Source organism: Calonectris borealis, chromosome 11 (genome assembly GCF_964195595.1).
Source record: "Calonectris borealis chromosome 11, bCalBor7.hap1.2, whole genome shotgun sequence".
NCBI classification, from domain to species: domain Eukaryota; kingdom Metazoa; phylum Chordata; class Aves; order Procellariiformes; family Procellariidae; genus Calonectris; species Calonectris borealis.
The window spans coordinates 24,160,181-24,186,489 of NC_134322.1; the positions used below are offsets into that span (position 1 = coordinate 24,160,181).

At 52.3% G+C, this 26,309-nt stretch overlaps 1 protein-coding gene across 2 annotated transcripts; it reads right to left on the reverse strand.

The window, feature by feature from the left end:
- Positions 1-647: 647 nt before the first annotated feature.
- Positions 648-25,799, reverse strand: LOC142086918 (mucosa-associated lymphoid tissue lymphoma translocation protein 1-like). 2 transcript variants are annotated; one of them, XM_075160670.1, is made up of 15 exons: positions 25,648-25,799; positions 25,232-25,350; positions 24,749-24,902; positions 23,925-24,103; positions 22,352-22,448; positions 20,513-20,590; positions 20,167-20,193; positions 19,144-19,347; positions 13,442-13,619; positions 9,686-9,760; positions 8,943-9,070; positions 8,569-8,700; positions 8,272-8,423; positions 4,468-4,593; positions 648-2,971 (listed from the first exon to the last, which is right to left on the reverse strand). In XM_075160670.1, the coding sequence occupies exons 1-15, from the start codon at positions 25,655-25,657 to the stop codon at positions 2,609-2,611; spliced, it is 2,022 nt and encodes a 673-aa protein (XP_075016771.1). In that variant the 5' UTR covers positions 25,658-25,799; the 3' UTR covers positions 648-2,608. The 2 variants fall into 2 exon arrangements, with proteins under 2 accessions (XP_075016771.1, XP_075016772.1); XM_075160671.1 differs by lacking the exon at positions 20,513-20,590 and having other exon boundaries at positions 25,648-25,796.
- Between the last annotated feature and the right edge of the window lie 510 nt (positions 25,800-26,309).

A 26,309-nucleotide genomic window follows, 5' to 3' on the forward strand; every position in this document is an offset into this window, starting at 1 on the left:
TGGAAACACAGATTCAAGGGAAAATTTACTGGCACTAAAGAGTTATATCACCATGGGGGAATTTGGATTTCATGTGTAAGGTAGGGGGATGAAGACAGACATAGCTTCACCCCCTCCTACAATGAACCCAGTTGGTGGCAGGGCAGCATGCTGTCGTGGCCAGAGGCCCAGGCTGCAATCAAACCCCACCTTTGCAATTCAGCTTTGCAAGTGCTTGCGTTCTCAGTTACAACACACTGCCGACGGAGGTGCATGGAAACGTGGTGTAGCCCTGGCTTTGGCTGCCGGGTCGCCTGGAAGGAGCAAGAGAGCTGGTGACAAGGACAAGTCCTGTGGTTGACACCGGGACAGGAGGCCTCCTAAGCCTGACCCCGCCACCTGAGGGTTACACTTTAAAATACCGATGGATAATTCACAACGAATCCTGATATTTTACCTACACATTTCACCTGACATTATTTCATCCTGTCTAGTGTCATTTGATATACCTTCTCAATCCAAACTTCAATGTGCAGTTACCTAAAAAAAGAAACAGTCCTCACACATAAAAGCCTAGAAGCCAGAGTGCAAAGCACAAAAAGCAGTAGGTCAGTATTAAGTCACACCCTGGCAATTAGAGGGAAAAATAAAGACAGTTAACTCAGAGCCACATGAAGCTTTATGTATTAAAAAACACCAATAGTGTTTTATTCAGAAAAAATAAACAGCCTCGCTTGGAATGAGATTAACATTCACATGAGATGACATTTGCCATGATTATGTGAGCCAGAAACATATTCTGCCCCAACAATATAGGAGGGTGTGTATAATCCTCATAGAGGCAAGGAGACTCCCAGCTCCTCCCAAATGCCTGCATAGCCATTCCCACTGACCTGTCTTAAGTTTCCGCTGGTGTTGAGTTATCTTTGGTTCTCCCTCCAATTAGTTTATTATTTTCTGGTTTAGCTTCTCTTATTTAAACTACACCCTGTACATTTTTTTTTTGTGTGAGCTTTACATTTTTTCCTAGGAGACTGTCTAGACTTCAGCCAGATGGGGCCTCTTTTCTTTCCCTTGGCTCTACTCACTGTGAGGAGAATAAAAGCCTCCTCTGTTCTCTTTGGACAGGTTTCCAGCACTTGTAGGATGGTTTATCTGGAAGGAGCATTTCATATTCTTCCATGCTGCAACAGACACCATAGACAGAGATGCAAGTATCTTCACTGCTGAAGGAGAACGAAAACTTAGAAAATGCTCTCTTCCATCCCTCTTTTAGACCAAGATAGAAGACAGAGCTTGGGCACTCTCCCCACCCCACCATCCTTGACCTCTCAAGAAGTCTTTGATCTCCAAGTTCTTTCTTTCATGGACCACAACAGCCAGAAGGGACCTCCGGCTGTCTCTGGTCCAGCACCCCGACAGCTTGCATCAGTTCATCAGCACCTTCTCCAGTCCGGAGTGAACTGTCTCCTAGGATGGAGATTCCACAACTCATTGGGGTCATTGGCCCCTGCTGAACTATTCGATCACCCTCTCTGGCCCTTGCTGAGCAATCACCTGGAGCCATGCTGAAACCTTTATCAAACAAATATTAGAGAAGCAGGCAGGGAGGGGACTGCGCCCATTCAGGTCGTCCTTTGGGCCCTGTTCACCTGTGGCTCTCTCTGGACAGCTCGTTCTCCACAAAAGGTAGTGCTTGAGGTTGCCCACAGTGAATGCACAGAGACAGGCACTTAGAAATAAAATTTGCACTGATAATGACTTTTTTGAGGTTCTTCCTCCTCCACCTTGGTCTTTTCCATCCCCACATGTAGGAAATTCTGCATCTGAGAGGAACTCAGGACTGCACAGGACTTAACACACTTTAATGCCCCTGTGTACCGTGCTAGAAGGGGCACGTGGAAGTGTACCTGCCTGGTGGCTACTACTAATGGAAAACCAGCCTTCATTGTAAACACACACTTGACAGAACATCTGATCTTCCTTCTCCTGGCAAGCAATTGTCTTGCCCCAAGTATAAATACATTCTTTAGAAATACATAAATGCATAACTTAAAACCTGCTTTGACACAGGCAGGATTCACAAAGAAAGAAAACCACATTGTGACCCCAGGGGAGAGCTTATACGTTCACAGAGTTTTATCTGCACAAGTGCAATGAGAGTCAGCAGTTGTAGTTGGGTTTTAAGGCCGTGCCGTTGCTGTAGCATGGGTCTGTAGTGTTTATGGGTTTCTTAACACCTTTAATGCTGTAATGTTTGCTTTCAGGCAAAGCCTAATTTGCAGAAAACATCAGCCGGTGCCTTTGACTTTAAGCAATGTTGGGTTTTGCCTGGAAATGTTATGACTTGTCAGGTGGCCCTGTCCTCCACCAGACACGATGACGACTCCTTGCTGATCCCAACTGCTGCTGCAGGACAGGAGTTATTACCAGTGGGCTTCAGGCTCCACACACCACAGGGCGCAAACGGGAGAAGCCTTTCCGAAAAAACAGCCTTGACCTCATTTGGACAGGGCGACAGCCGAGGCTGGAAAGCAGCTGACGGATTCTGATGTATTTAGCACTCAAATAACTGTTGCCTCTATTAAAACCGGCAGTTCCCAAGGCTGGGCACACCAGCCCACGGGGGTCAGGGGTAGTCCTGCCCTGGGCCAGCCCGGAGCAGTGCCGAGCAGAGCTCGCTCAGGTCGCTCTCGTCGTTCTCCTCCGGCTCGCTGCTGGAGTTGGAGGGGTTGCTGCTGGGCAAGCTGTGGCCAGAGCCTGTCCTCAGAGATGCCTGCCCCTTCGGGTCCGTGCTCAGCGCCAATGCATCCTGGAGGCACATGCTGCCTGCGCAGGCAAGAGTTCTCTGGTAGTTTGGCTGGAAGTAATTCCCCTGGCTGAAAAAATGCCCTAGCAGAGATTTCTGGAGGGTTGTTTGCAAGCTTTCACAAGTCCTCTGCTTTGTGCTCAGCTGGGTGTAATGCAAATCCAACTGCAGGACCACGTCCGTCTGGAAGGGAAGAGCAAAGGACGCAAAGTGAATCGGAGAGTAAGACTTGAAGCAGAGCTTTTTCACTGTTGCCGCTGTCAACAAAAATGACAGACTTGGCTGCCTGTTCTGCAGGCTCATAGCCCCATGCTGTGGCGTGATGGAGCAATGCTACTGCCAGAGAAAACGAGCTCTTACATATGCTCATGACGTTTGTGGGCCTAAGCCATAGTTTCTGGATTTCAGGACTTCTCCTGAAATCAGGCCACCTCACTTGAGACCTCATCAGCCCGGTCAGGGCACTGTCACTGAGAGCATCACCCCCAGGATGCTGGCACAGGGGAGCAGGAGGGGATAGAGGCTGCACCCAGGCAAGCTGCACCCACGCAAGGCATGGCACGACATCCGTCCTGGCCACAGCACGGGACGGCTGCACACGTGAGAGGAAGCATGCAAGGGGAGGGATATGAACCACTTAAATAAATAAAACACCCATCGCACCGTAAAAGCCAACAGTTTTAAACAGCAGCGCTCCGCAGTCTAGTACGATTTTAGATTTTTATAAAAGATGGTGAAGAAATCAGAAAATAACCATATCCATGGCAGCTAAATCCGTGAACGTGAACCTGTTGCACGGGGCTGTGTCTGAGACGCCTGGCTGTACAAAGGAGGGAGATGTATAATGTAGCAAGAAGATTTTGACAGGCAATGCAGGGCCCAGGTCTCACGTCTGCACTTAAGAGCAATGCTGAACGCTTGGGAAGGGTTCAGAAAAGAGCTCCAGGAACAATCAAGGACTGAAAGAGCTGCCATATGCCAAGGCATGTCACGCAAACGGAGCTTGTTGTAGGCAGATCCAGGCAGCAGCTCAAGAGCAACGGTTGGTGTGAGCCTGCGTGGAGCAGAGCAGATAAGCAGCTGGCAAGATCCACTGGCTGGGCGTTAGCGGGGAAAAAAAAATCAAATAAGAAACAAGGTGCACACTGCTATTTGGGGAGAGATAATCTGCTGGAAGAGACAAGCCAGGGGACTAGCAATTCTGCCTCTTTCATGGTCTTTAAATAGTTTGAGAGTCTTCTGAAGTGTGCCAAAGAGGCATAGCTTGGATTAGGCTTGGGAGTGTCACCCTAATGGCAGGGGATAAACCCTCCCGCTGCTCGAGATCCTGGCCAGCCCGTGAGCCCATCTCTCAGGCAAGCACACAGTGTAGCGAGACATCCTTTATCTGAAATATTTGGGCTAGTCTGAGCTCCTCTGGCTGATACAGGCAAAGAACAGCCTCCCTGGCCTCACAGCGTGGAAGGACAGAGTGAACAAAGAGAAAGAGGATTGCTTTTGTGCCTTGAAGATCAACAAGCTCCTCTAACATCGATCTGGATGTTACACTGACACAGGCGTCCCAGGCATCATCCGCATGGAGTCACAAGACACACGGTCAGAGCCAAGCGGGAATAGGGAGTACCAGTTACGTGAGGCTGCAGGAGAACCACGGAGATTTGCACCTGGCAGCTCTCTACCTGAATTTTCTGTAGTCCACAGAGCTGGAAGACACAGTCCAGCTCCTCCCGCTTGTACTCAGAGGCGAGCAGAGACTCCACTTGGTCCAGGCGGCTCTCGTTCAGGATGGCCACATTGTCCATCTCCTGGGTCAGGAAAACAAGAGGAAATGCAAGGAAATTTCAGCATCAGCCTGGGCATGGAGGCACAACTGCCCATCAAACGTGCTGCGTCTCTGCACGCAGCAATGCCTGGGGCTGGCCTGTGCCCTTGACACTTCGGCTGGTGGAAATGCTGCATACCCTGATGGAAGTACTACAGCGTGCAAGCAACAGAAATACAGAGATTTTACACACCCGCCTTGTGCATATCAATGGGAAGACTTAGCTAAACATCCCCTGAGGGCATCTACCAGGAAAACTGTGGTATAATGGGATTTCCAGCAGTGTAGATAGCAGCAACAGCTGGTATCACAACCATCTGTATCATAAGCGGTGTGTCGAGGAGGGAGCAAGTTTTCCAAGAGCATAGCTGGAGGAAGCTCCAAGTTGTGCCCCCCACCATCTACAGAACTGTCAATTCTTGCTCAGTTATTCAAACTTATCCAAAACGGCTCTGCCTCTGTGAGATCCTCTTCAGTAACGGTCTTAGAGCTGCAAATAGCACAAGAACAGACAAGGGAATAGGTGCCTTATGAAATAGCCTCTTGCTTTGGATTTGAGCCCTCTAGGATGGGTGACAGCCCAGTCTACCAGCCCCTTCCATACAAAGATGCTTCCCACTGCCAGCTGGCTCCGGCAGTTACCACAGCCCGATCCTGCTGACTTGCCTTGGCCAACACTGGAATGTGCCAGCCTGGCTCTGGCCATGGGAGCTGAGCAGCACGAGTGGGCTCACTGCAGCCACACATAAAGCCAGTGGCACATAAGGAGGGTGCAAAACTTTCTCATTGTTGGCAGGAGAAGTTGCACTGGGTGATGAAGGAGGCTGTTAGGACATTGCAGGGAGGCAGAGGTTAGAGAAGCCCTGGGAGCTCTTGCTAGCCTTTACAGACCTTCCCTGAACTGCTGCCTACAAGCAGCCAAAGCAATTTGTTTCTGGCCAGGAGAATATTGGGGGTAGAAGCTCAAATGTTGGATCCCAAATGCTGGCTGGGCATCAGGGTCACCCCTGCTTGCAAGGCTGGCAGAACAGGAGTAAACACCATTGCTGATCCAGTAGGTCCACTGGAGTCAGGCTGAAGAAATACCATTTATCTCTGTACAAAGCAAAGCCAAATCTCATCTCTGCACTTGGCAACTCATTACTGGAAAGATAAACTGTAGGGAGCTTAGGGAAGATCAGGGCAGTGAACGGAGCTGGCAGAAAGGGAGACACAGCTCACAGGGGGATGGAGCAGCTCTCCTGCTCAGGGAGCCTCGTCCCTGGTTCCTTCCACCAGCCTGAACTGTGCCTGAAACAGGAGACAGGCTGCAATGCAGAGCACCTTCTGCAAATGAAGCCTGCCCTCTCCTGCTCTCTCCTTCCCTGGCTCACTGCATAAGGTACCTGCTCCCAGCTACCCTGATGCCGTCACTGCTAAGCTGAGCCCAGCAGCCAGGTTAAACTAAACCTGGAGACCCAAGAGAGAGACACAAAGCAGATCAGCCTGGATGCCACTAACACAGGGCTTCGCCAGGAGGACTGCAAGAAGGAACAGAGTGGCCCTACTGTGTCCAGTCAGCCCCATCCTCCAGCACATGCTTAAGGAAGGACAGGATGCGCATGCCACCAGCCCTGCCCAGGGTGAGCCTACCCTGCCAGCCTCCTGCGATGGGAAAATCGGCAACTTTCCCAGTCAAAGGTGGTGTCTGTGCTTCCAATAGCCTTTATGGACTCTTATGAAGGTGTCAAAGTTATTCTTGAACCCTGCTAGACTTGTAATACCTATGACATCCTAATCACTAGGAGGAAAACGGTCCATGTCCAGAAGTCCTCCTCATAGTCACCCCACCACTAGTCCCCTCTATTCCCCATATCTGATAATGCTGTAGCGCTCTCCTCCAACCTTCGTAGCAAAGGTCCTCCTCCATGGGGTGTAAGTCTTCCTCGCTCCAGACCTTCCCCCTGGTCTCAGGGGTCTGGGAGTCCTGAAGGCTGGTCTTACTAGTAAAGACAGAGGTGAAGAAGGCATCGAGTACCTCGGCCTTTTCCATGCCCTGTGTCATCAGGGACCCTGCCCCATTTAGCAGTGGGCCCATATTTCCAGATCGTGAAAGGAACCAGGTGCCCTCCTGCAGACACCCGTGCATCTCTCTGTGGTCCCACAGGCAAGAGTGGGTGACCTCGCTGTGGATGTCTAACGTGGGGCAGATGAATTGCGATCCAGTGGGAGGATGTGCTGCCACGTCAGCAGACGCCACTGGAGGTCAGTGTGAGCTAGCACCACTGCGGAACAGGATAGGGATGGGATCTGTGCTGGTTTTGGCTGGGATAGAGTTAATTTTCATAGTAGCTAGCATGGGGCTGTGTTTTGGATTTGTGCTGAAAACAGTGTTGGTAACACAGGGATGTTTTAGTCACTGCTGAGCAGGGCTCACACACAGTCAAGGCCTTTTCGGCTCCTCACCCCACCCCACCAGCGAGCAGGCTGGGGGTGCACAAGAAGCTGGGAGGGGACACGGCTGGGACAGCTGACCCCAGCTGACCAAAGGACATTCCGTACCGTATGACGTCATGCTCAGCATATAGAGCTGGGGGAAGAAGAAGGAAGTGGGGGATGTTCGGAGTGATGGCGTTTGTCCCACCTGCAGGGAGTGAGTGAGCGGCTGTGTGGTGCTCAGTTGCCAGCTGGGGTTAAACCACAACAGGATGCTACCGCCCTGGCCCTACTGGCATCCCTTTTGGGTCTCCCCAATCCCTCTTGAACCAGTTCCAAACGCAGGAGCAAGCAGCTGGGTCCCCCTTTCCCCACAATCGCTGATGTGGGGTGGATGCACACAAACACGTGCAGACACACACACACACGATTTTCATGTGTGGTTAGGGAGCTCACGAGTGGAAATGATGCTCCGGCTTGGTAATCCTTGGATCAGGCTCCAGACCTCCTGCTGGACACACCACTCTGCATCAGTGACCACAACGTACTTAGTGGCAGCGTCCCTCCATGAGCAACAAGGGCCGAAAAATCCACCACAGTCATGCTACACTTCAGCGAAAGGACTACAGAAAATGAGGAAGACGGTTAGCAAAAAGGAGCAGCAAATTAAATCCCTAGAGGTGGCATGGAGACCACCAGAAAAGACCACATTTCTGTTAGGTCTGTTAGGAAAGGTGTGAGAAAGGGTGCAAGGAAGCTGGTTCGGCTCAACCGGGAACAAGTACAGGAGGATATATTGTTGCATTAAGATATATTAGCACAGTGGGGCTAAGAAGGCATCATTCAAAAAGCCAGATCTGCTTCCAAACACAGAAAACAGAAAGGCTCTTTATCTCAGTTGGATTAAATGCAATAATTTAATCAGGCAGGCCAGAAATTGATCCGAGGAGTAACTGGTTAAAGGCATCAAAACTGGCACCAAATCTATTTTGCGATGCATTAGGAGCAAGGCAGGCAGTCTGTGGGGCACGGATACATGGGAGGAGCACTCAAAGAGGTGTTTGCAGAGAGGATTATTTGCATCAGAGCTAGCAAAGAAGGGGAGCCTTTTCCACGTGGGTTCAGCCTTTCCCAGCCCCCGGGACCCCTCGGGCTCGCCATGACGCTCCTGCCTCCTCTGCCTCGGGGAAAGGAGCCTGGCAGAAATTGAGGGGAAGGGGACCAGCGTCTCTGCCAGAGGACTCACGGTGGGCCGGCAGAGCAGGAGACTGGCGTCAGCGATGTGGGCTGGGGGGGGCTGCATCTTGGCGCACACGTATATCACGTTGGAGAAGAGCCGGTGGAAGCGGAGCTCCACCCGTGCCCCGCAGGGGAAGGTCATCATTTCGCTCACTGGCTCTGGAAGGGAAAGCCCAGCAGGGTCAGCTCCTCAGAGGGTCCCACCAACACCTCCCTGCAGACTGGTGTCCCTGAGGGGCACAGGGACCCCCAGCCCTCTCCTCCCTGCTACCTGGTAGCCCTCCCCATGCCCTGCATGGCTCACCGTGGCCGTGTCCCCAGCACTCGGCAGCTGCTCCCGAGGGATAGATGGGGTCCGTCAGGGACCGGGCTTCCTTCAGAGTGTGTTTGATCTCCATCACCTGCTTCCCAGTGACCAAGGGATCCCGGCCGATGTCTGGGAAAGAGATTTTGGAGGCGCAAGGGTCATTTTTCACCATGCCCAGACCATACATGAACATCTCGGTACTGCTGCCAGGTTACTAAAAGCTTGCACAGGGCATGGCCTGCAATTTGGTTTTTAGGGATGGAAGGCTGGCTGGGATGGCTGGGACAGGGTGGTGTGGAGCCATTCGGTTTCTGCTGATATCTCTTCTCACCCCTGCTATTGAAGCAAGTGGTTTCTAGCTCATCCCTTACCTTCTAACACATCCTCCAGCATGTGTGTAACCTTCTTCTCCTGCAGAATATGTTTCTTCAGATATTTCATGAAGATCCCAGAGCTGAACTCCCCATCCTGCAACTCATAGGCTTCTGCATCTTCGCTCCTGCAAAAGTAAGGACTTGTTCTCACCTTTCTGCGACAGAACAAAGCCCTGGGGGTGACTCAGGGCTTGCCAACTCCATCCAGACTCTCTTGGCTGAGTCCGAGTTAGCTCCTCATGCAACAGCGCAAAGTGCTTGGTTTTGGCCCAGGAGAGGGTGGGAAAGGCATGGGACGGGAAAAAGCAATGGAGGGGGAAGGAGAGGAGAGCACAGCCTCTTTTGCCAGGCTAGGTGGGTGACAGCAGTTGAAAAGCCAGCGGAACTGGCACTGGAGCAGTAAGCAAGGCTCGGCCTCATCTCAGGAGGCTGCAGGTGACATGCTCATGGCACACGTGCCTTGGAAATCAGGCTCAGGCATGGAAGGACAGATTACAGGAGCTGATGCCACCTTCACGCATGACCTGTAACTCATGCGCAGGCTGCCACTAGTGATGCCAGGAGGAAGAAAAGAAGAGTCTGAATGGGAAATGCTAGAGATGGAGTGTAACAGCCAGAGGAAACATGAGCAAAGCTCTTTCAGGCCTCTGAAGCCACCACGCGTGAAGGGATGCGAGGAGATATGGCTGTGCCAGCATTTGGTCCTGTGTCACGGTGCAGGCACAGCACAGTGCACTTACGTGGCGTAGCCGTAAACGGTATTGCCCCAGGGCTCCAGCGGCTGTACCTGGGAGAGGGCACACTCCGGGTTGTACCTGGAAGAGGAGACGAAGGCATGAGTCAGTGTCGAGAACACCCGCCAGCGTGTGCCTGGAGGGGACAGAGTCCATGTGCTCCACCAAGTCCATCTCCTATGGATGGCAATAAGATCAGCCCTTCTGTCAAATATGTTAGCTGGGCAGCAACAGAGGCTAAAGCTAGGAGTCCCACAAAGAACCCAAACCACAGGAAAATGAGTAGATAGGGCCAGCTTTGACCTATCTGCACTGGTGAGCTGCTCCCTGCCCTGCAAGCGAGCCTGGAGCTGTGGGTGCAACCATGCCTCCTCCCCTCCTGAGGCTGGTTTGTCACAAATCCAGGCAGCAGCACAGTGCAGAGCACGTACAGGTTCACTGTGGCCCAAGGGACAACTGTGCCTAAAGAACTCGGGCACGTGCACATCGCATGGCTACAGCTCAACCGCCTGTCCCAGGGGTCTGGGGTGCCCCACAGCTCCCTTCTAGCCCATGCACACATCTTCTGCCCCAGGACACCAAAGCACACTACGGCTGATACACCTCCAGATCTCACTGAGAGATCGGATCAGGACATGCACCCAGGTTGCGAAGCCCAAAACTGGTCCCAGCACCCTGGTCTAGATATAGCTCAATGAGCATAGACCCTGTTATTTTCAAGATCAGGTAGATCCAGGTTGACAGTCCTGGCTTCCACCGAAGAAGATATCATGGTTGCACTTAATGGCCAAGCCCTGCCCATCTGACTGCAACCAGACTGAACAGTGTGGGGACTGGCTGCCTCCAGTTTACACCAGTGACTTGGAGCTGTTCCCAATCGCACAGGGATAAGAGCCACGCACAGAGGTGGCATTATTCGGTGTTATTCAATTCCAGCACGGTTTCCTGGGGCTGAAGCTGGCACGCTAAGAAGAGCAGAAGGGACAGTTGTATCGCCAGCAGCCAGCACGATACCTACTGCTAGGGGTGCAGTCTGGAGATGTTTAATGGCAGTATTCATCTGGCTTGTGTAAGTTTTTTGAAGATAATTCAGAAGAGAAAATGTGGAAAAGGAGATACGCTTCTAAATATGAACATTGAACAGAGAGATTTATCTGCCCCTCAGCCACTCCTAAGTGAATGCAGAAATCTGGGATTCCAGGTCTGAGGAGAAACGAGACATGGGATCCCAAAATAAACAGAGGTCCTGTTGTCCCCCTGCTGGGGACATCCACCTGAGGCTGTGGAGACACGAGTTGGTGCAAACTTTTCGTGATGGCACCAGCAGGCATCCACAGCTCCAGCAAGGCTGGAGCTGCACACAAGCAGAAATGCTGGCCGTGGTCCCCTGCCCCAGCAGAAGACAAGCTTCAGCAAGCGCTTGAATTTCCAGAGGCCCTTCCAGATGGTGAACAAACATAGGGAGAGACCTGACAGCAGAGAAGGTGGCAGCGCTCCCTCCTGCTTCAGGCCCCCAAAAAGTCTCATTTATACAGCACATCTCGTGCAAACCAGTTCTGGTCTGCATCCCAGATAGGAGATGGTGTCCTTCTGTCTTAAGCGGCACACACTAGAAACCCTCATAAATCAGGGAATTCCTGGAAGAGGCGATCATATCCACCCAGAATCAGCACATAAATGTACGAGGCTACACACAGGCTCTGTGTTCCTGGTTCCTCCTCTCTTGAAGCTGAACATCTGCTACCACTTGGCAAAGGAGGATGTGTTTCTCATCGCCTTGGCATTTCTGATGCCGACATACGGGGTGAAGAGATGCTCCGGGTGAGATCCCTCTTAGAACAGACACAGCTCCTCCTGGTTCATGCATGGCTGAGTGAACTGTCGACAGAGTCGTAGCATCAGTCCAACCAAAAGAGCATTGGGAAAGGAGGCTGCAGGAGCCCTGTTTTAAGGAGCGGTGTAAACACACGCAACTATGAAATCCAAATCTTTGCTGAGCTGAAATGGTGACTTCTCAAGAAAAATGAGCTCAGGAGACAGTTTCTACAGCAATCCCCCACAAGCTCAGGGATAACACCTACTGCACTAAGTGCTGTGGGGAAGAGGAGGAAAGAAGTGTGAGATCTCGGGGCGGGAGAGAGAAAAAGAACCGCACAACCATGCCGAAATGTCACAGCAGATCTCACATTGCATCCTTTTCCCAAAGCGCCATTAAGATTCCACTAAGCACAGAAACCACTGGCGATGCCAAGAAAGGAGACATCAGCTCAAAAGCTATTTTATAGACCATCGCCATTCGTGTTAGCAATCCCCATGCAGCCTCCACATCGCCACACTGCCCTTGGACGGGCTACCAGCAGCACAGAGGCACGCTAGCCCATCTCCACCCATGCATCTGCAAAAACCACGTGCTCCCGCTCAGCTGCAAGCCGTCCTCTGCCTGGTATCGTGCTGGGGAGAGCAGCAAGGTGCTGCTGCGTGCGCTGGGGGGGTACCCAGCAGTGCAGGGAAGCAACTCGTTCTGCTCTCAGCGGCAGCAGTGAGTGAGAGGGAGGAAGGTGATGCTTCGCTACGGGGCGTTCAGGGCAGGATTCAAGGGACAGCAAGCTCTAGCGATGCTGGCAACTCAGAGCTGCGGCAGCAGGATAAGTCCCAGCACAGCCAGCTCGTAAGCTATTCAAAGTGAGCGTTCCTACCTCTGCAGCTAAAAGGCATCAAAGATTTAGCATCTTTCCAGGGGCTGGCAGCTCCTTCAGGGCAGCGGTATCAAAATCCCTGTCATCTTTCTGGTTCTTAGGGCAGGAACCACACAAGGAAAAGGGAGACTTTTCTGCATTTGCCCTCCAGGTCTTTTCTGACCTGTAAATCTGCGTCAGGAGACCAAAATAAATGAACTAATGACAGCTTCTACTGCAATAGTAAACTATTTACTCTGCTAAAAATGGGCAAGTAGTAACTTTCTGCAGCCCACTAGCTGCAGGATGGAGATCCGCAGGCCCAGGGAGGATAATGGGCTTTTCACAGACAGAGGGGAAAAGCTGATTCCTGACCTCAGCTGCAGCCTGGGTCCCACTTCACGACATGACCACTTCAGAAGCATTTAAGGCCAGTAAAAACCAAGTAGCATGGCTTAAAATATTTTCCCCACCATTTTGCACTCTCCTCACCGAGATGTTAACAAAAACGCAGCCAGGAGAAGAGAGGTGAGCTAAACAGTCCCAGCCTGAGCACATGGGGAAACACGTACTGTGAAAGCCCGAGGTCAGCGAGGTGCTGCTACAGCCTGCCAGGGCTGGGTGGTTTGGGGCAGGGGGTTGAAACACAGGAAGACAAACCCTCTGCTGAGTTTCAGCCAACAATTTATGCCAGGGCAGAGCCAGCCCTCTGCAGGCTTTAGGCGACTTGCCTGTATTTGCCAGCTTCTTCACCCCAAAAAATCAAGGGAGGGTCTGCAGCCCCTTCTCTCCAGCAGATCTCAGGCATCAGACATCTGATGCTCTCTGCACCTAATACATGGCCGGCTGGGCTTCCCAGGAGATCCTACAAGACCTGGCAGTGTTGCCGATTTTATGACATAGGCCGATAAAACTTTGACAGAGGCCTGGGGTCAGCAGCACAACGGGGGACGTGGCCCCGGCAATCCACAGGGTTGTGTAGAAGCCACTGCTGAAGCAGGGGCTGAGACTGGCAGCCGTTTTCCCCAACCCCTAGGAACGCCACACTCTGCCCATCCCAGGTGGGGAAGGGGGAAGAGCACCCTACCATTTCCTGCAGGTGTCCAGCAGGATGAGGTTCAGGGCCGTCTGCCGCTGCTGCATCTTCTGGAGGATCCTCTGCACGCTGATGCAGTTCTCAGGGGCATAGGGTTGCGGAGCGTCAACGGGGACCATGTAGTTCCTCCCTGAACGTTCGTACCCGTGACCAGCATAGTAGAATATAGCTGGGAACAGGGAGAGGAGAGGATGAGTCACGATGCGAACCTGCAGGTCTGTAACCAGCTCCCCACGGCCATGTCCCACCTCCTATCCTGAAGGGATACTGGTGCAGGGCAGACCTAGACCAGTAGCACCTATGAAACCGGAGCTACGTTGACCTCACAATTTCGACTTTTTTCCAGTCCATTCCCTTCAGCAGAGCTGGAAGCAGCCCTGAGAGGCTCTCCTGTACTTGTGCTTTCCAGCACCATTCGTCAGGAGACCCCAAAGTCACTGGGTTTACGCATTTCCATAACCGTCTGTGCTACAACACCCAAGCTTGGCATCTGCCAGGCTGAATACCACCTTTGTTACAAGTTTTGGTTAATCATCAGCTCTTTGCAAGAATATGACAACAGGCAAAGTATTTTACCATGATGAAAAATATATTAACAGCCTTTTAAATGAGAAGCTCCTCAGCTTCCTAGTTTTTGAGAGACTAGCAATGGATTAGGTGATGGGAAACACTCTCCAGCTTTCAAAGGTCTGCCTGTATTTACACACCTATAAGCTGGTGAAAAATGAGATGGAGACAGAGAGATGAGTTCTCCAGATGTCTAGAACATGTGGACCATGTGCTTCAACAACCTCAGACCAGACACCAGCCCTGTAAGGCGGGAGAGAAGTCAGACTCATCCAAGTGTTGGTGGGAAGTCCAATACCCAACAAGAATTTTGGTTTCGAGTTTTACTCTTGGGCACGTGAAACTTAGTAATGGTTTCTGCCTTCACAAGAGATGGCAACACGGGGACATCCAGCTTGGAAAGCCAGCACTGAGGAGCTCAGCATGGCCCAAGCTGGTGCTTCTCCCCGACCCCTGTGTTCGGCAAAAGGCTTCCCTTGTGCACAGGGATCCCCATGTGGGCTGTAGCTTCCTGAAAGGAAGCTGCACAGTGGCTGGCTACCCTTTGCCAGCACCAATGCAACTGCTTGGGGAATGCTGGTGAAAGCCAACTCGGGGAACTGAAATGGGTTAAAAATAGCTCTGCAAGATGACACAAACAGTTGCACTACCGCAACTGAGGGACAGTGAAGAACGAGAGGTCAGAAATGGGAACAAGTGGCTAAGAGGCAAAAGCAGGAGAAATTCTTCAGTCAGATTCGCTGCCAAAGCCCACGCTTCATTGAGGAACCTCTCCTCAGTTTGCCCTCCACTGTTCCTGCCCCTGTAGTTCGCAGGACACTCGCTTTGATCTCTGATGCTGCAAGGGATGCAGTGAATGGGGCAGGAGCTGAAGGACTGAAAGCATGATCTCATCGTATGGAGGATGGAAAGCATGATCTCATAGTAAAAAAGGCCTCAAGTCACCTTTGGTTTCTATTCCCAGGGTACAATGGAAAGTTACTGAAATGGCTGTTTTCACAGGTGCCCACAAGGTTTGGGTTCCTCTTCTTGTGGATCGTTAGCCAGGGTCAGTGGGCTCTGATTTGCAGAAGTTTTCAACTTTCATAACGTGCAAATCAAAGCCACAGAAACCTCCCCTGAGACTATAAAAGAGTATAAAATAGGAAGCCTTCTGGAAAAATCAGATGCAGGCACTTCAGGTTTGGCCCCTCGAATCATCGAGCACTGATGACTTCGATCCCTCTGCCTCTCCTTCTGAATGTGAAAGGGAGGTGATGACATCCGTTACCAGGCAGCGTCACCGACACTTGGAAAAAACTGAAATGTAACGGAAAAGCCCACAAAGAATCATTCAATCGTTAAATCTTCTAACTTTTGAGGTCTTGTTGTGCACCTTGAATGCACTGCCAAGCGCTCCCCGCGCTATATAAACCACAAAGACTCACATTCAAATCAAAAAAGATGTGGGTTCACATCAGCTGAGCAACTTTGCAAACCTCTCCTGGATTTAATCTCTCCTCCTGCATAGGAGAGTCAACAATTTGCCTAAAGAAGGAAAGGTTTTTTTTATTCCGAGCTAACATTTCAACACTCTTCCCACATCTCGTGAGTCAAAACTGCTGATCAGAGACAAGCTTCCGGGTACCAAATTAAAAAGGGGAAGCGCCAGGCACTGCTTACAATACAGGAAATGTCAGCATGCAGCTTAATTAAGGCATGATGGCATATTCCTAGTATTTCACTTGCAACTTTCTGCCCTCGTTGCATTTCTGACATTATTTTTTTTGACTTGGGACTTTTTAGGATGCTCGAAATAACATCCAGGGGGATTCCTTGTTCGCCTGAGGGTTGCATAATTAGACCACTCAGGAGATGTTTGGGGCCTTCAAAAATCCCCTGCAGCTTTTCTAAGAGGAGGTCTGGAGGAAAAGCAGCCAGACGAGCCACCACCTTCATATGGTGAATCACAGAAGCCTTTGGATCACCTCGAACGTGCAGCCATACAATATCCCTGTGCCTGAAAACGAAGCCAGCTTTTGCTGTGGGCTTGGGAAATCTCAGAGAAGGTTCAATAATAAGAAGGACAAAGTCCTGCATGGGGGCAGATAACCCCAGGCAGCATTTTGGCTGGGGCTGAGCACTGGTTGAGCAGCGAGCCTAGCGTCACAGCAGACACTGTGCTGAATACGAGCCAGTATTGACTGGGGACAGAGCTACGCTAGGAGATGCAGAATTGCCAGGGAACTTGTCACCACCCTCCTGGGCCCCGAGTAGACCCCATTTAGACCCTGTGTCCAGTTTTAGGGACCTCAGTTCAAGAGGAAGGTGGAGAAGCTGGAAAAACCAGAGGCTACCAAGATGTTGGGGCCCAGGGCCTGGGAGGAGAGGGGTAAGGAACTGGGCTGGGATGGTCTGGAGACATGGAGGTGAAGGAAGGTCTAACAACAGCCTACAATTCCTGGAGGGACAGTTACAGAGACAACAAAGCCCAACTCTCTTGTTGGTGTGGACCACACAACATGGGGCAACAAACACCAACACATGGAAGGTCATGTTTGACAGGAGGAAAGACTTCCCTGGATGGGCAGGTGGAGAAGTGGGGGGTTCCATGCCTGGAAGCCTTCAAGACCTAATAAGGAGAGCCACAACCAACCTCGACCTTGTGTTGATGACTCCAAAGTCCCTTCCCACCAACTCCTGTAGGAGTGTAAATCACAGACAGGTCAGTAAGGACACGCAAGGGAGGGCCAGCCATCAAGAGAGCCCCACAATAAGCGGTCTAGGGAGGTCAGACACATCTTCTTCAGCTCTTATCAGCATCCTGAAGCTAAATAAAGCTCTAGAAGCAACAACAGGGACCGTGCTCAAACACTAACCCACTAACCCATGCCTATGTCCTCTCTTCTGATTTGCACCAGCAGAAAGGTGCATGAATGCCCCAGCATTTCTGCCACTGGAGTTAAACTTCAGAAGACAGCCAGCCTCACTTCTCGGGCATGCTGACAGGTGTGTCTGTGTTACACCAGTCTCCCACTTCAGTCCAGTGACAGTCTTTCACCAGTCAGCCCTCTCCTCCCAGCTCCCTGCTTTGCTCCATACATCTACACAAAGCTCTCCTGACTTCATCTGTGGTGGTTGCCTCATAGGAGATGGCACCTCCAGGTTCCTTGAGCAAGAAAAAACATGTGGAAGCACCAGGATGCCTCTCTGCAGGTGCATGTCTGAGACACCCACGTGGATGTACAGGACCGGCTATCACAGGCACCCCTGGGGTCCCTGTAGTTTTAATAGGTTGCCTAAATTGTTCCTGGAGCTGCTGTCTCACCAGTGTCTTCCCATGCGTACGAGTTATGTGAATCCTAAACGTCTCAGTTGGTTCTAGATGTTTATCCTGGAGTTAGTGCCTTGAAAAATTGATACATAGGGTTTAGGAGGAGTTGCTAGCTTCTTCTAAATGTGTGTTTTTATTAACAAGACAAGTTAATTTCAATGATTTGCACTTCACCTGGTTCTTTTAATTTTATGTAAGGAAAACAGCTGAAAAAATGCTGGAAGATGCATCACAGCGAGAGGCAGCACACTTCAGATGGAGAGACCCTGGGGCAATCAGCAGGCAGACTGACCCAATGCCCCACCATTAAGTCTGGATGCCACCAATTACAGCAAAAGTCCTCAACTCAATCACGCTGCTGGGACCAGCCTGCGCTGGGGTTCATTGCCTCCAAACAATAGTAGACCACTCAATTTAGAAAGCTGTAAAGAAAACCACCATCCAGAGCAGGCTATGCCTAGCAAACACTTGAGGCTTATCAAGGTTCAGTAACTCAGCTGTTAATGTTTCCCTGCCAGTGCACAAAATCAATTTTGCCAGGAAGGATCAGTGGTCACGAATGCAGAAAAGCACTAGAAGTTTAAATAAGGCATGACAGCATGAAAGGTTTGCCGTTTCCAAATCTTTTTTCTCTCCAATGCTTATGAAAACAAGGGAAGCGCCGTGGACAAAATGCAATTTGGTCCTCACACGTTACGGATAGAGGGTAAGGCAAGGCAGCACCGTGGGAAAAGCATGGCAGCCCCCCAGGGATGACTCTGACCTGGGAGAGGAGGTAAAGCCTGAGATGCAAGGGGATTTCAGAGAGCAACCACAAAAGGAAGCTGCAAGTGAAGTCATAGGAATATGCTGTCATCAGATGACGCACTCGGCCGGAGTGGCAACAACCATGTACTGCCCTTCCCCGCCAGCTCAGCCTCCCTGAGTGAGTCAGTGCTTCCCGGAACGAGGTGGCTGTGCAGCATTTCACTTGTGGCTGTGTCCCTATCCATTGCACAACTCCAAACCTCACACTGAGCGCCGGGCTGGAACTGGCCTGTGTTGACTTTTGCTGTTTGAGTGCCCTGGTATGCCGCACAGCTGGGAGGGGGGTGAAGATAAGCCTTGCACTAAGGTCTGGAAGCAAAAAAAAACATCTGCCAGGTGTTTTCAGGGTATTCATCAGGCTGGAAGAACCTCAGAAACCCCAAAGAAGCTACTTTCACCACCAAATCTGAGCACCTGCTTTAAGACCTACAAGATCTGCCAGTTGGTTTTGTGTTTGAGGAACGCTTCCTAATGAGGACAGCGTGTGATAAGCTCAAAGCCCAACCTCAAAGCCACCTGCAGCTCGGAATAAGCTTCTGCAAAAAGGCTGTCAGAGGCTCAAAGTAGACCATCAGGAAAGAGAAAAAGAACTCCTCTCCTTGCAAAGGAGCATGGTGATGACAACTGACAGTCAATCTCCTCAATTTTTCATCAAAGGAAAAATCAAAAGACCTTCTCCCATTTGCCATCAGAAGCGCTGGGTCCCCAAAACCTCAGCATGAGACCATGCTCTTGGAGTCGGAGGTGAGCCACGTGATGAAGAAATACCTCCTTTGCCTGCCTGTAACCTGGCCAAAACTGAACAGCGTTTACCTGGGGGCTTCTGCCAAGCCTGGCACCACTGCAGACTGTGTCACAGGGCTCCTCTGCCCCCCCTAAAGGAAAGTTCAATTTCTCCTCTTTTAATTCAACAGCTGTTCAGAAAATTGCCAAATCCCTGCTCCTCCCTAACATCGACCACTGCTACCCACACATCGGCTACCCTACCTTACTGGCTTTGCCTTACCGTAGACTCCCTTCCCCAGGAGCTGCAGGAACCGACTGACCGCTGTCACCATCTCAGCCTTGTTCAGGTCCAGAAGGGAGACAACCTGGAAGCCCAGCTGCTCCAGAAGACGACTCAGCTCAAACACATCCGTGACAGGAGCCATCAGGTTGGGATGATGCTGGTAGCGGTTGTTGCCCACTAAAAGTGCTATCTTGCCTGTAGCTAACAGAAACACCAAACGACAAAGCTGTAAATGCTCAGCAGGAGGCAAAGTCTCACGTCCTTCGGTTGAGTGAGGATACGGGAAATCTTTTCTTACATCTAGGCAGGAAGGATAGACCCTATGCTGCTACAAGCCTGGAGCGCCCTCCAGAAAGCCTTTGGCTTTCTGAACACTTTGACAAAATACATAAACCATCATTTTGAAAGACAGATTTGAAAAGTTTTCACTTGACAACCAAAATCCCAGGAGTACAGGAGGATCTGCGCTAGCGAGGTTATTTGACACCTGCCCTACCGTGACCGCAGGTCTTGCATGCCAGTGGTGCCTGGGAGGGGGATGCACTGAGCCAGGCTAAGAGGTCCTTTCCCCCACGGGGCTGAAGGAGAGAAACCCTGGGCTCCTGCTTTCATTTTATCCCCATCTTCCACTGTAAGAAAACCAGTTTTATGGCACTCAGTAGTGGTGGGAGCAAGGAGCTTTGCCCTGCTCCGAGGCAGTATTTCAAGGAAGGGAAAAGGTGTCACGTGAACAACACCTTTAAACTCATTTGGCGGACATGGAGGTCAAGACTGGGTTACTCATTAGGAATAATCTTACTCCACTTGCTGAGACTGATCAGGGCTTGACAGGGGATGGGACTCATCCTGTGCCTTGCAGCTCTGATCCCAAAAGCGCAGAGTCCATGACAGTGCGGGTATAAAGGCCTGAAGCAGTCTCTGCAGGAAAAACATTCCTATGCCCTGTCCTCCCATCCACCCTGGAGCCTGGCTTTTAATTAAGGGAATAATTGCTCAGGAGGAAAAGATGACAGTACTCACCAAAAAACTTTTCAGAGTGACACATACCTGGAAAAGAAAGAGGGAAATGATAACCCTGTGCCCAGTACCCAGCGCCCCATTGCCAGCTCCCATACCAGGTCTGAAACCTGCTCCAACATCCCCCAGCAATGCAAAGCTGGATCAAACACGGCAGAGCATTCGCACAAGCAACACTCCTCGGGCAAGTTCTTCATAGCCTGACTGCTAACCTTAAAGACACTGGTCTGGTGATTTTGGGAGGATTTATGAAATCCTGCCTGATTTATGAAATCCTGAGCAGCTGGGAAGCAAAGCTTGGAGAAGGGGCAGGCCAGGGGAAGGAGGGCCAGCATGGAGGAGTCCGTACCCATCAGCAGGTCTGCACTGCTTGTACCAGCCCTGCCCGGGCTGCTGCGCTTCCCGAGATGACTTGCCTGCTCCCTTGCTGCAGCAAAAGCAAAGGGAACACAATGACTCAAGATCAACATAAGCTTCAAACCAGAGAGCTTCTCCCCATAAGCGGTCAGCGCAGAGGAAGCCAACTGTTTGCTTTTGATTGCGATAATATTCCCAGAGCCTTTCACCACCCTGCTTTGCCTTTCCCTGCCTTTTAGCAGTTCCAGCTCAGAAAAGCCACCCTAAATGTGACTCACTTTCACGAGCTCCACAAGCTCCCCTGCCCAAGCGCTCCCAGCCTCTTAAAATCATCATTACCCTAACAGCTCCAGCTTTTCCTATTTAAATTAAAAATAATAAAAAAAAATCCAGCCCAGGAGAAAACCCTGAAGCCCTAGAGGCTCTGAAAGAAGAAACTAAGGGCATATTTTTAATTGCATAAATCTCACGGTCTAGAAGACCTTTAGCACCTGAACCAGGGATGCCTGGAAAGCCTGTATCATGTTCCAGGGATGCCTAGAAAGCCATCAGAACAAGCCCATTCATTCTCCTCTGCCTCTGACAGAGCTGACTGTTGCATGTTAAAGCTACCCAGCCATAACATTTTGAACCCAACCTAATCCTGTGCTCCTTTCTCACCGTCTGTCCCACCCCGGGTGCTGTTTTGCCAGCTGTGAGGAGGCAGGGAGAGTGCTCTCTGGCTATACAGGACCCATTTGCACTCTGGAGCAATTTTAAAGACAGCCTAAAAGGTGCGATGAGAAGCTTATGGCATAGAAAAATCTCTAGGTGGAGTAAAGAGCCAGCAAAGCTAGCCCATGCTATTCCTGTCTCACAGCAGGGCAAAGGCAGAGGGCCAAAGCAGCCGTCACACCGAGGTGGAGCATGCCCGAGGCTCTGGGGACCCATCTTCTCCCTGGGATCCATCAGCTCACGCAGCATCAGGCCTGGGCTGTCAGCCCGAGGGGCCTGAATCTTCCTGAAATAAACACCATCCTTTCCAGCTCTATGCGTCTGAGCGCATCACTTCATCTCAGCAAGGCTGTAAATGAGTTTTAGCAAAGGACCCCGCTGCGATTTGGCCAGGGAGCTATTAAAATAGTACCTCAGCAAGGCAAGAAAACCGCAGCGAGCATCTGAGAGCGCTCAACCTGCTCTAACACGGCAGGATTCCGACAGACTGCAGGACCCAGCAGCATCCCACGCCGCAGTACAGCAGATCACTGGGTTTGGGGTTTTTTTCTTTTACAGACACCGCTTCCCTTGCTACCTCTGAACCCCGTTATCAAGGAATGCTATTTATCACGGGGCTGACGGACGCCTGCGCCCGCCACTCGGCAGGGCTTGCGCAGCTCTGCTGAGATCATCGCGTCCAGTATATCCAGGGTGTGAAATTGCGCTCTGCAGGCTGTTCCCGTGACAGCCGCCGCAGGACTGCCAGGACACTCCAGCTTCCCTGCAGAGCCCCATGCTGCTTCTCTACTCTGAAGTGTCTTACCTTCGGCTAGCTGCAGAAGCGGTATTTAAAACCGGTGGCCTTTCTTTTTGTTAATAAAAGCGTGCAAGATTTGTCCAAGCCGGGGGAAGGTGCAAGTGTCAGAGCCACGCATCCTACTTCTCCTAATCCCACGTCCCAGAGCCCAGCTTCCCCTGCACCGGTTGAGCAACAGGGTGACATGCCAGCACTGAGCTCCTTGTTCACCAGCCCAGCACTTCCAGGCGAGAGCACTAAATTCCTGTCTGTCCTCTAATTACTTCTCACGCTAGAAGGTGATTTGCAGCAAAGCAGACGTGGGTTGGCTCTGCTCACCTATGTGAATATCCACAGCGTTGGTCCAGTGCTCTCCGTGGCTATTGGAGGCACAGCAGAGGTACGTGCCGGAGTCACTGACCTCTGCGTGGGTGATCTAGACAAATCAAAAGTTAAATCACATTACTTATGGGGAAAGTTTGTGGCCCCCTGCCGGTAGCTGCCACAGGCACCCGTGTTCTTGGAATAGAAAGTCTTTTTTCTTGCTGTTTGCTGAGACCTCATTCCTTGCCTCACAAAGCTAAGAGATTTCCCATGTCTTTTGTCTTTCTAAGAAGCTCAGTAAGGCCACCCGCTAAGCTGACCCCAGCTTCCAGAGCGCAAGAATCCTCTGCCCAATTTTTCCAGCAGCCCCCAAATCCTGTGTCATAGCCATACTTTGCCCCAGGAGCCACACTAGGAGGACGGTGCGTGGCCAACATCGGAAGGTTGCCTGTTTTTCCTCTTAGGTGACATTTTCTAGATTTCTGATCAGGCCAATTGCTCTTTTCTGGCAAGTTTTCAACTCTTAGCCCTCTCTCTTGACGTGGGACAAGAATCAGAGCAGTACTGGCTGGCGAGGACCTCTGTGGTTCCCTAGCCCAGGTTCCTGCTCAGAGAGAAACTAAAGCCAACACTGGATCAGGTTGGCCATGGTTTTGTCTCGTCAAGTACTGAAAACCACCAAGGACAGAAATCTCACTGCCTTTCTGGCTCCAGTGCAGCACCACCCACCTCCAAATGAAGAACCTCTTCCTAAACCCCAACCTGAACTTCCCTGTGAAAAGTGCAATCTGAGGCCACTATATCATCTATAATATCATCTACCACTACTGAGAAGAGATTGGATCTCCTGTCTTTGTCATCCTTCACATGATGCCCCAGAAGGAAATCTGCCTCTCTTGCATCAAGAAGATAGCACTGATTTACATTCAGCCAGTGACCTCAAATAAACCCAGACGTTTTGCTGTCTCCCTGACTCTTCTCTGTTGGGAATAAGCACTTTTCCTTCTAGCTCTCCTGCAGGCAGACAGCATTCCTGCAGCTCCATCACTCCGCAGTCCCCTGCGCAGACATACAATAGCTGTTCTTGTGCCACTGCTGCAAAAAGGCACAAGAGACGTGCTGCGAGCCCTTAACGCATCTATGAATCGGTTACTTCTTAGAGAAACATCCACAGCTTTGAAAGAAGCCCATAAGACATATTCCCTCTTTACCCGGAGTCCTTCAGTCAGCTATTAAAGCAACAGGGGTGATATGTGGAGTGCTTTCTCACAACCCTGCAAGGTGGCAGGGAAAGATAGCTGAGCATGAGGCTGCTTCTCAAGGGCTGGAGAGACGGGGAGGACAGGCAAGGAGAGACTGCTTTCTGCTGGTATTCACCTGATCACACAGACCAAAGCACACCCGAGCCTTGACATGCAGATACAAGCCAGGCTTACACATCCTGTCACAGCCAGGATGACAATAACACAATTTTCAGCAGTCTCTCCAAGACTTCTGAGGCTCTCCCACGCCTACCATCCAGCAACAAGACTCTCCGATCACCCACCTCAGCAGCCAAAGTTTCTGAACTATCCCAAGGCAATGTTACCCAGAGTTTTTTTTTCTTCTGGTGTTCCAGCATGTTCCCATTCCGGTACCACTGGTAGCTGGGGGCTGGGACCCCCATAGCAGCACACTGCAGCTGTAGCGGCTTCCCCACCTCCACCCTCTGCTCAGTGGGGTTGAGGACGATGACCGGTTCTCCTTGCCAGAGCCGAGGGGGCAGTCCTGAAAAGCAGCGACACAGAATTGGTCCTCTCTCCGAAAGGACAGCAAACAATGGCGATTTCCCCCCCCTGTATAGGACTGTGCGTATTGCCAGAAAAGCCAGCTTCTTCCATCTGCACCAAGAGATGTCATCCCACAGGACGTCGCTGCCGTGCCTTTCTGCTCTGGAAGCAGGGAAACCTTGAGAGCGACACCCGCAATAGTAAATGACACGCCAAAGCCTTGCCTCTGGCTTCCCAAACCTGACGCTCACCCTTTCCTGCCAAGGGCGCAGTCAACCTGCTGAGGTCAACCACACCCGCAGCTACTTTTGCTCAGCTTTGAAATAGCCAGATTGCCTCTTCCAGTCCCTCTGCCCAACACAAACGGGCAAAAACCTGGTATAACTCTGGGAAACCCACAGCGAGTGATCAGCAGAAGCATGTACATACAGCCGGAGTTATTGGGACCATGACAGGGACCTGAACTATCCAGAGGACGGATTCAGAGGTCTGGCTTAGACCTGCAGGCTCACGTCTCTGGAGCAATCCTTCTGTATTGTGATTTTCGAGCTGGGAGGACACACTGCCCCAGGAACTGCACAGGATCACTGTTGCAAGGGGGGGCAAGCATAAAATATAGAAAAGCTAGAAGACACACTTGTACCTCTGGCGACACACTGATGGACCTCTACCTTCACCCAGTCGGAGAAGACGGCATTTTTGTAGAGGTCATTGATTCTGCAGGTGTAAAGCTGGGTCTGCTGTGCAGTGACGGGCAAATCTTGCTTGGTGGCACCAGGAATCTGGCGGCAGACAGACTAAAGGGAAAACACAGGCGGTGGGCAGCAAGTATCCCCTCATCGCTGGTAGCAGAAGGCACCAGCAGGCCCCTCGTAAGAGCAGGAAAAGTGGAAATCCCTGGTTTCCTTTCCTTCTCCAGCCACAGGGACGCAGGAGAAAGAGCTTTTCCATTGCACGCCCCCTCCCAACATCTGCAGAAGCCCTTGGCGTGCACACACATCCTATCCCCCTCTCCTTCTAATCTCCTGGTTCCCACTAGGTCTGCCCACAGAGGGCCAGCTCCGTCACTGTGGGCAACGACCCAGCCTGGTGCCATACCCAGAGCCACCTCTGCTCCCACTGTTACCTGGTGCTGACAAAACCACTGGTACTGCAGCGATGTGCGTCCCTCAGCTCTGCACCGCAGGGTGAAGGAGTATCCCACGGGGACAGAGACGGAGATCGGCTGCTCGGTGATCGCAATGGCTGCGGAGAAACAGGACGCGGAGGTGGAAACAACCCAGCAGGCGCAACCCAGGGGTTCACTCCCACCTGGTGGCCAGGCGCGCTGGGCTGCGAGAGGGGGCCCCCGGCACCCATCCCGGGAGGAGGGGAGATTCGGAAAAACGGGCACGCTCGGCCTCCCGCGCCCAGGGGATGCCACGGGGCTTTTTGGGGTGGTCTCCTGGGGCCCAAAGGCAGGGGCGGCGGCACTTTTTGCGCTGCAGGGCAAGGGGGGTCGCCCAGGCCGCGCTGCCCACCGACTCCCAGGCGGCCGCTCACCTTCCTGCATCGCTTCGCCGGCGGCTCCTCCCCGGCTCAGCGGCCGCCGGCCGGGCCCGCGGCGGCCCCTCTCCCGGGGAAGCAGCAGCAGCAGCAGCAGCAGCAGGAGCACCTGCGGCGGGCGGGAAAGCAGCGCCCGGAGCTCGGGGGGCGGCTCGGGCCCGTCTGGCGGGGCCGCTCACCCGGCGCGGCGGCAGGCGGGCATGGCGGCCGCCGGGGCGGGGTAGGCCGGGCTCCGGGGCGGGGTAGGCCGGGCTCCGGGCTCCGGCTCGCCGGCCCGGGGCCTCGGTGGACTTCCCCCGTGCGGAGCCGGGCCGCGGCCCCGCACTCACCTGCCGCCGACCCCGCCGCCCGGGGAAGGCCCCCCCGGCCCCGCACTTCCGCGCCGCCGGGCCCGCCCCGCTCCCACGGCGAAACAGCGCAGGGCGGCGCCGAACGACGCGGGGGCTGCCCCTCGGACCGGCCCGGCCCGGCCCCGCACGGCCCCGCAGGGCCCGCTCCGGCGGGGGCGCGGCGGGAGGCGTCTCTCGCTCGGGTACCAAGGCTGCCCGTGCCTTCCCTGCCCACGGGTGACCTCGCTGCCGTCCCCACGGGTGTCCTCACCTCCTGCCCATGGTGTCCCCCTCCCCACAGTGTCCTCGCCCCCATCCCCACGGGTGTCC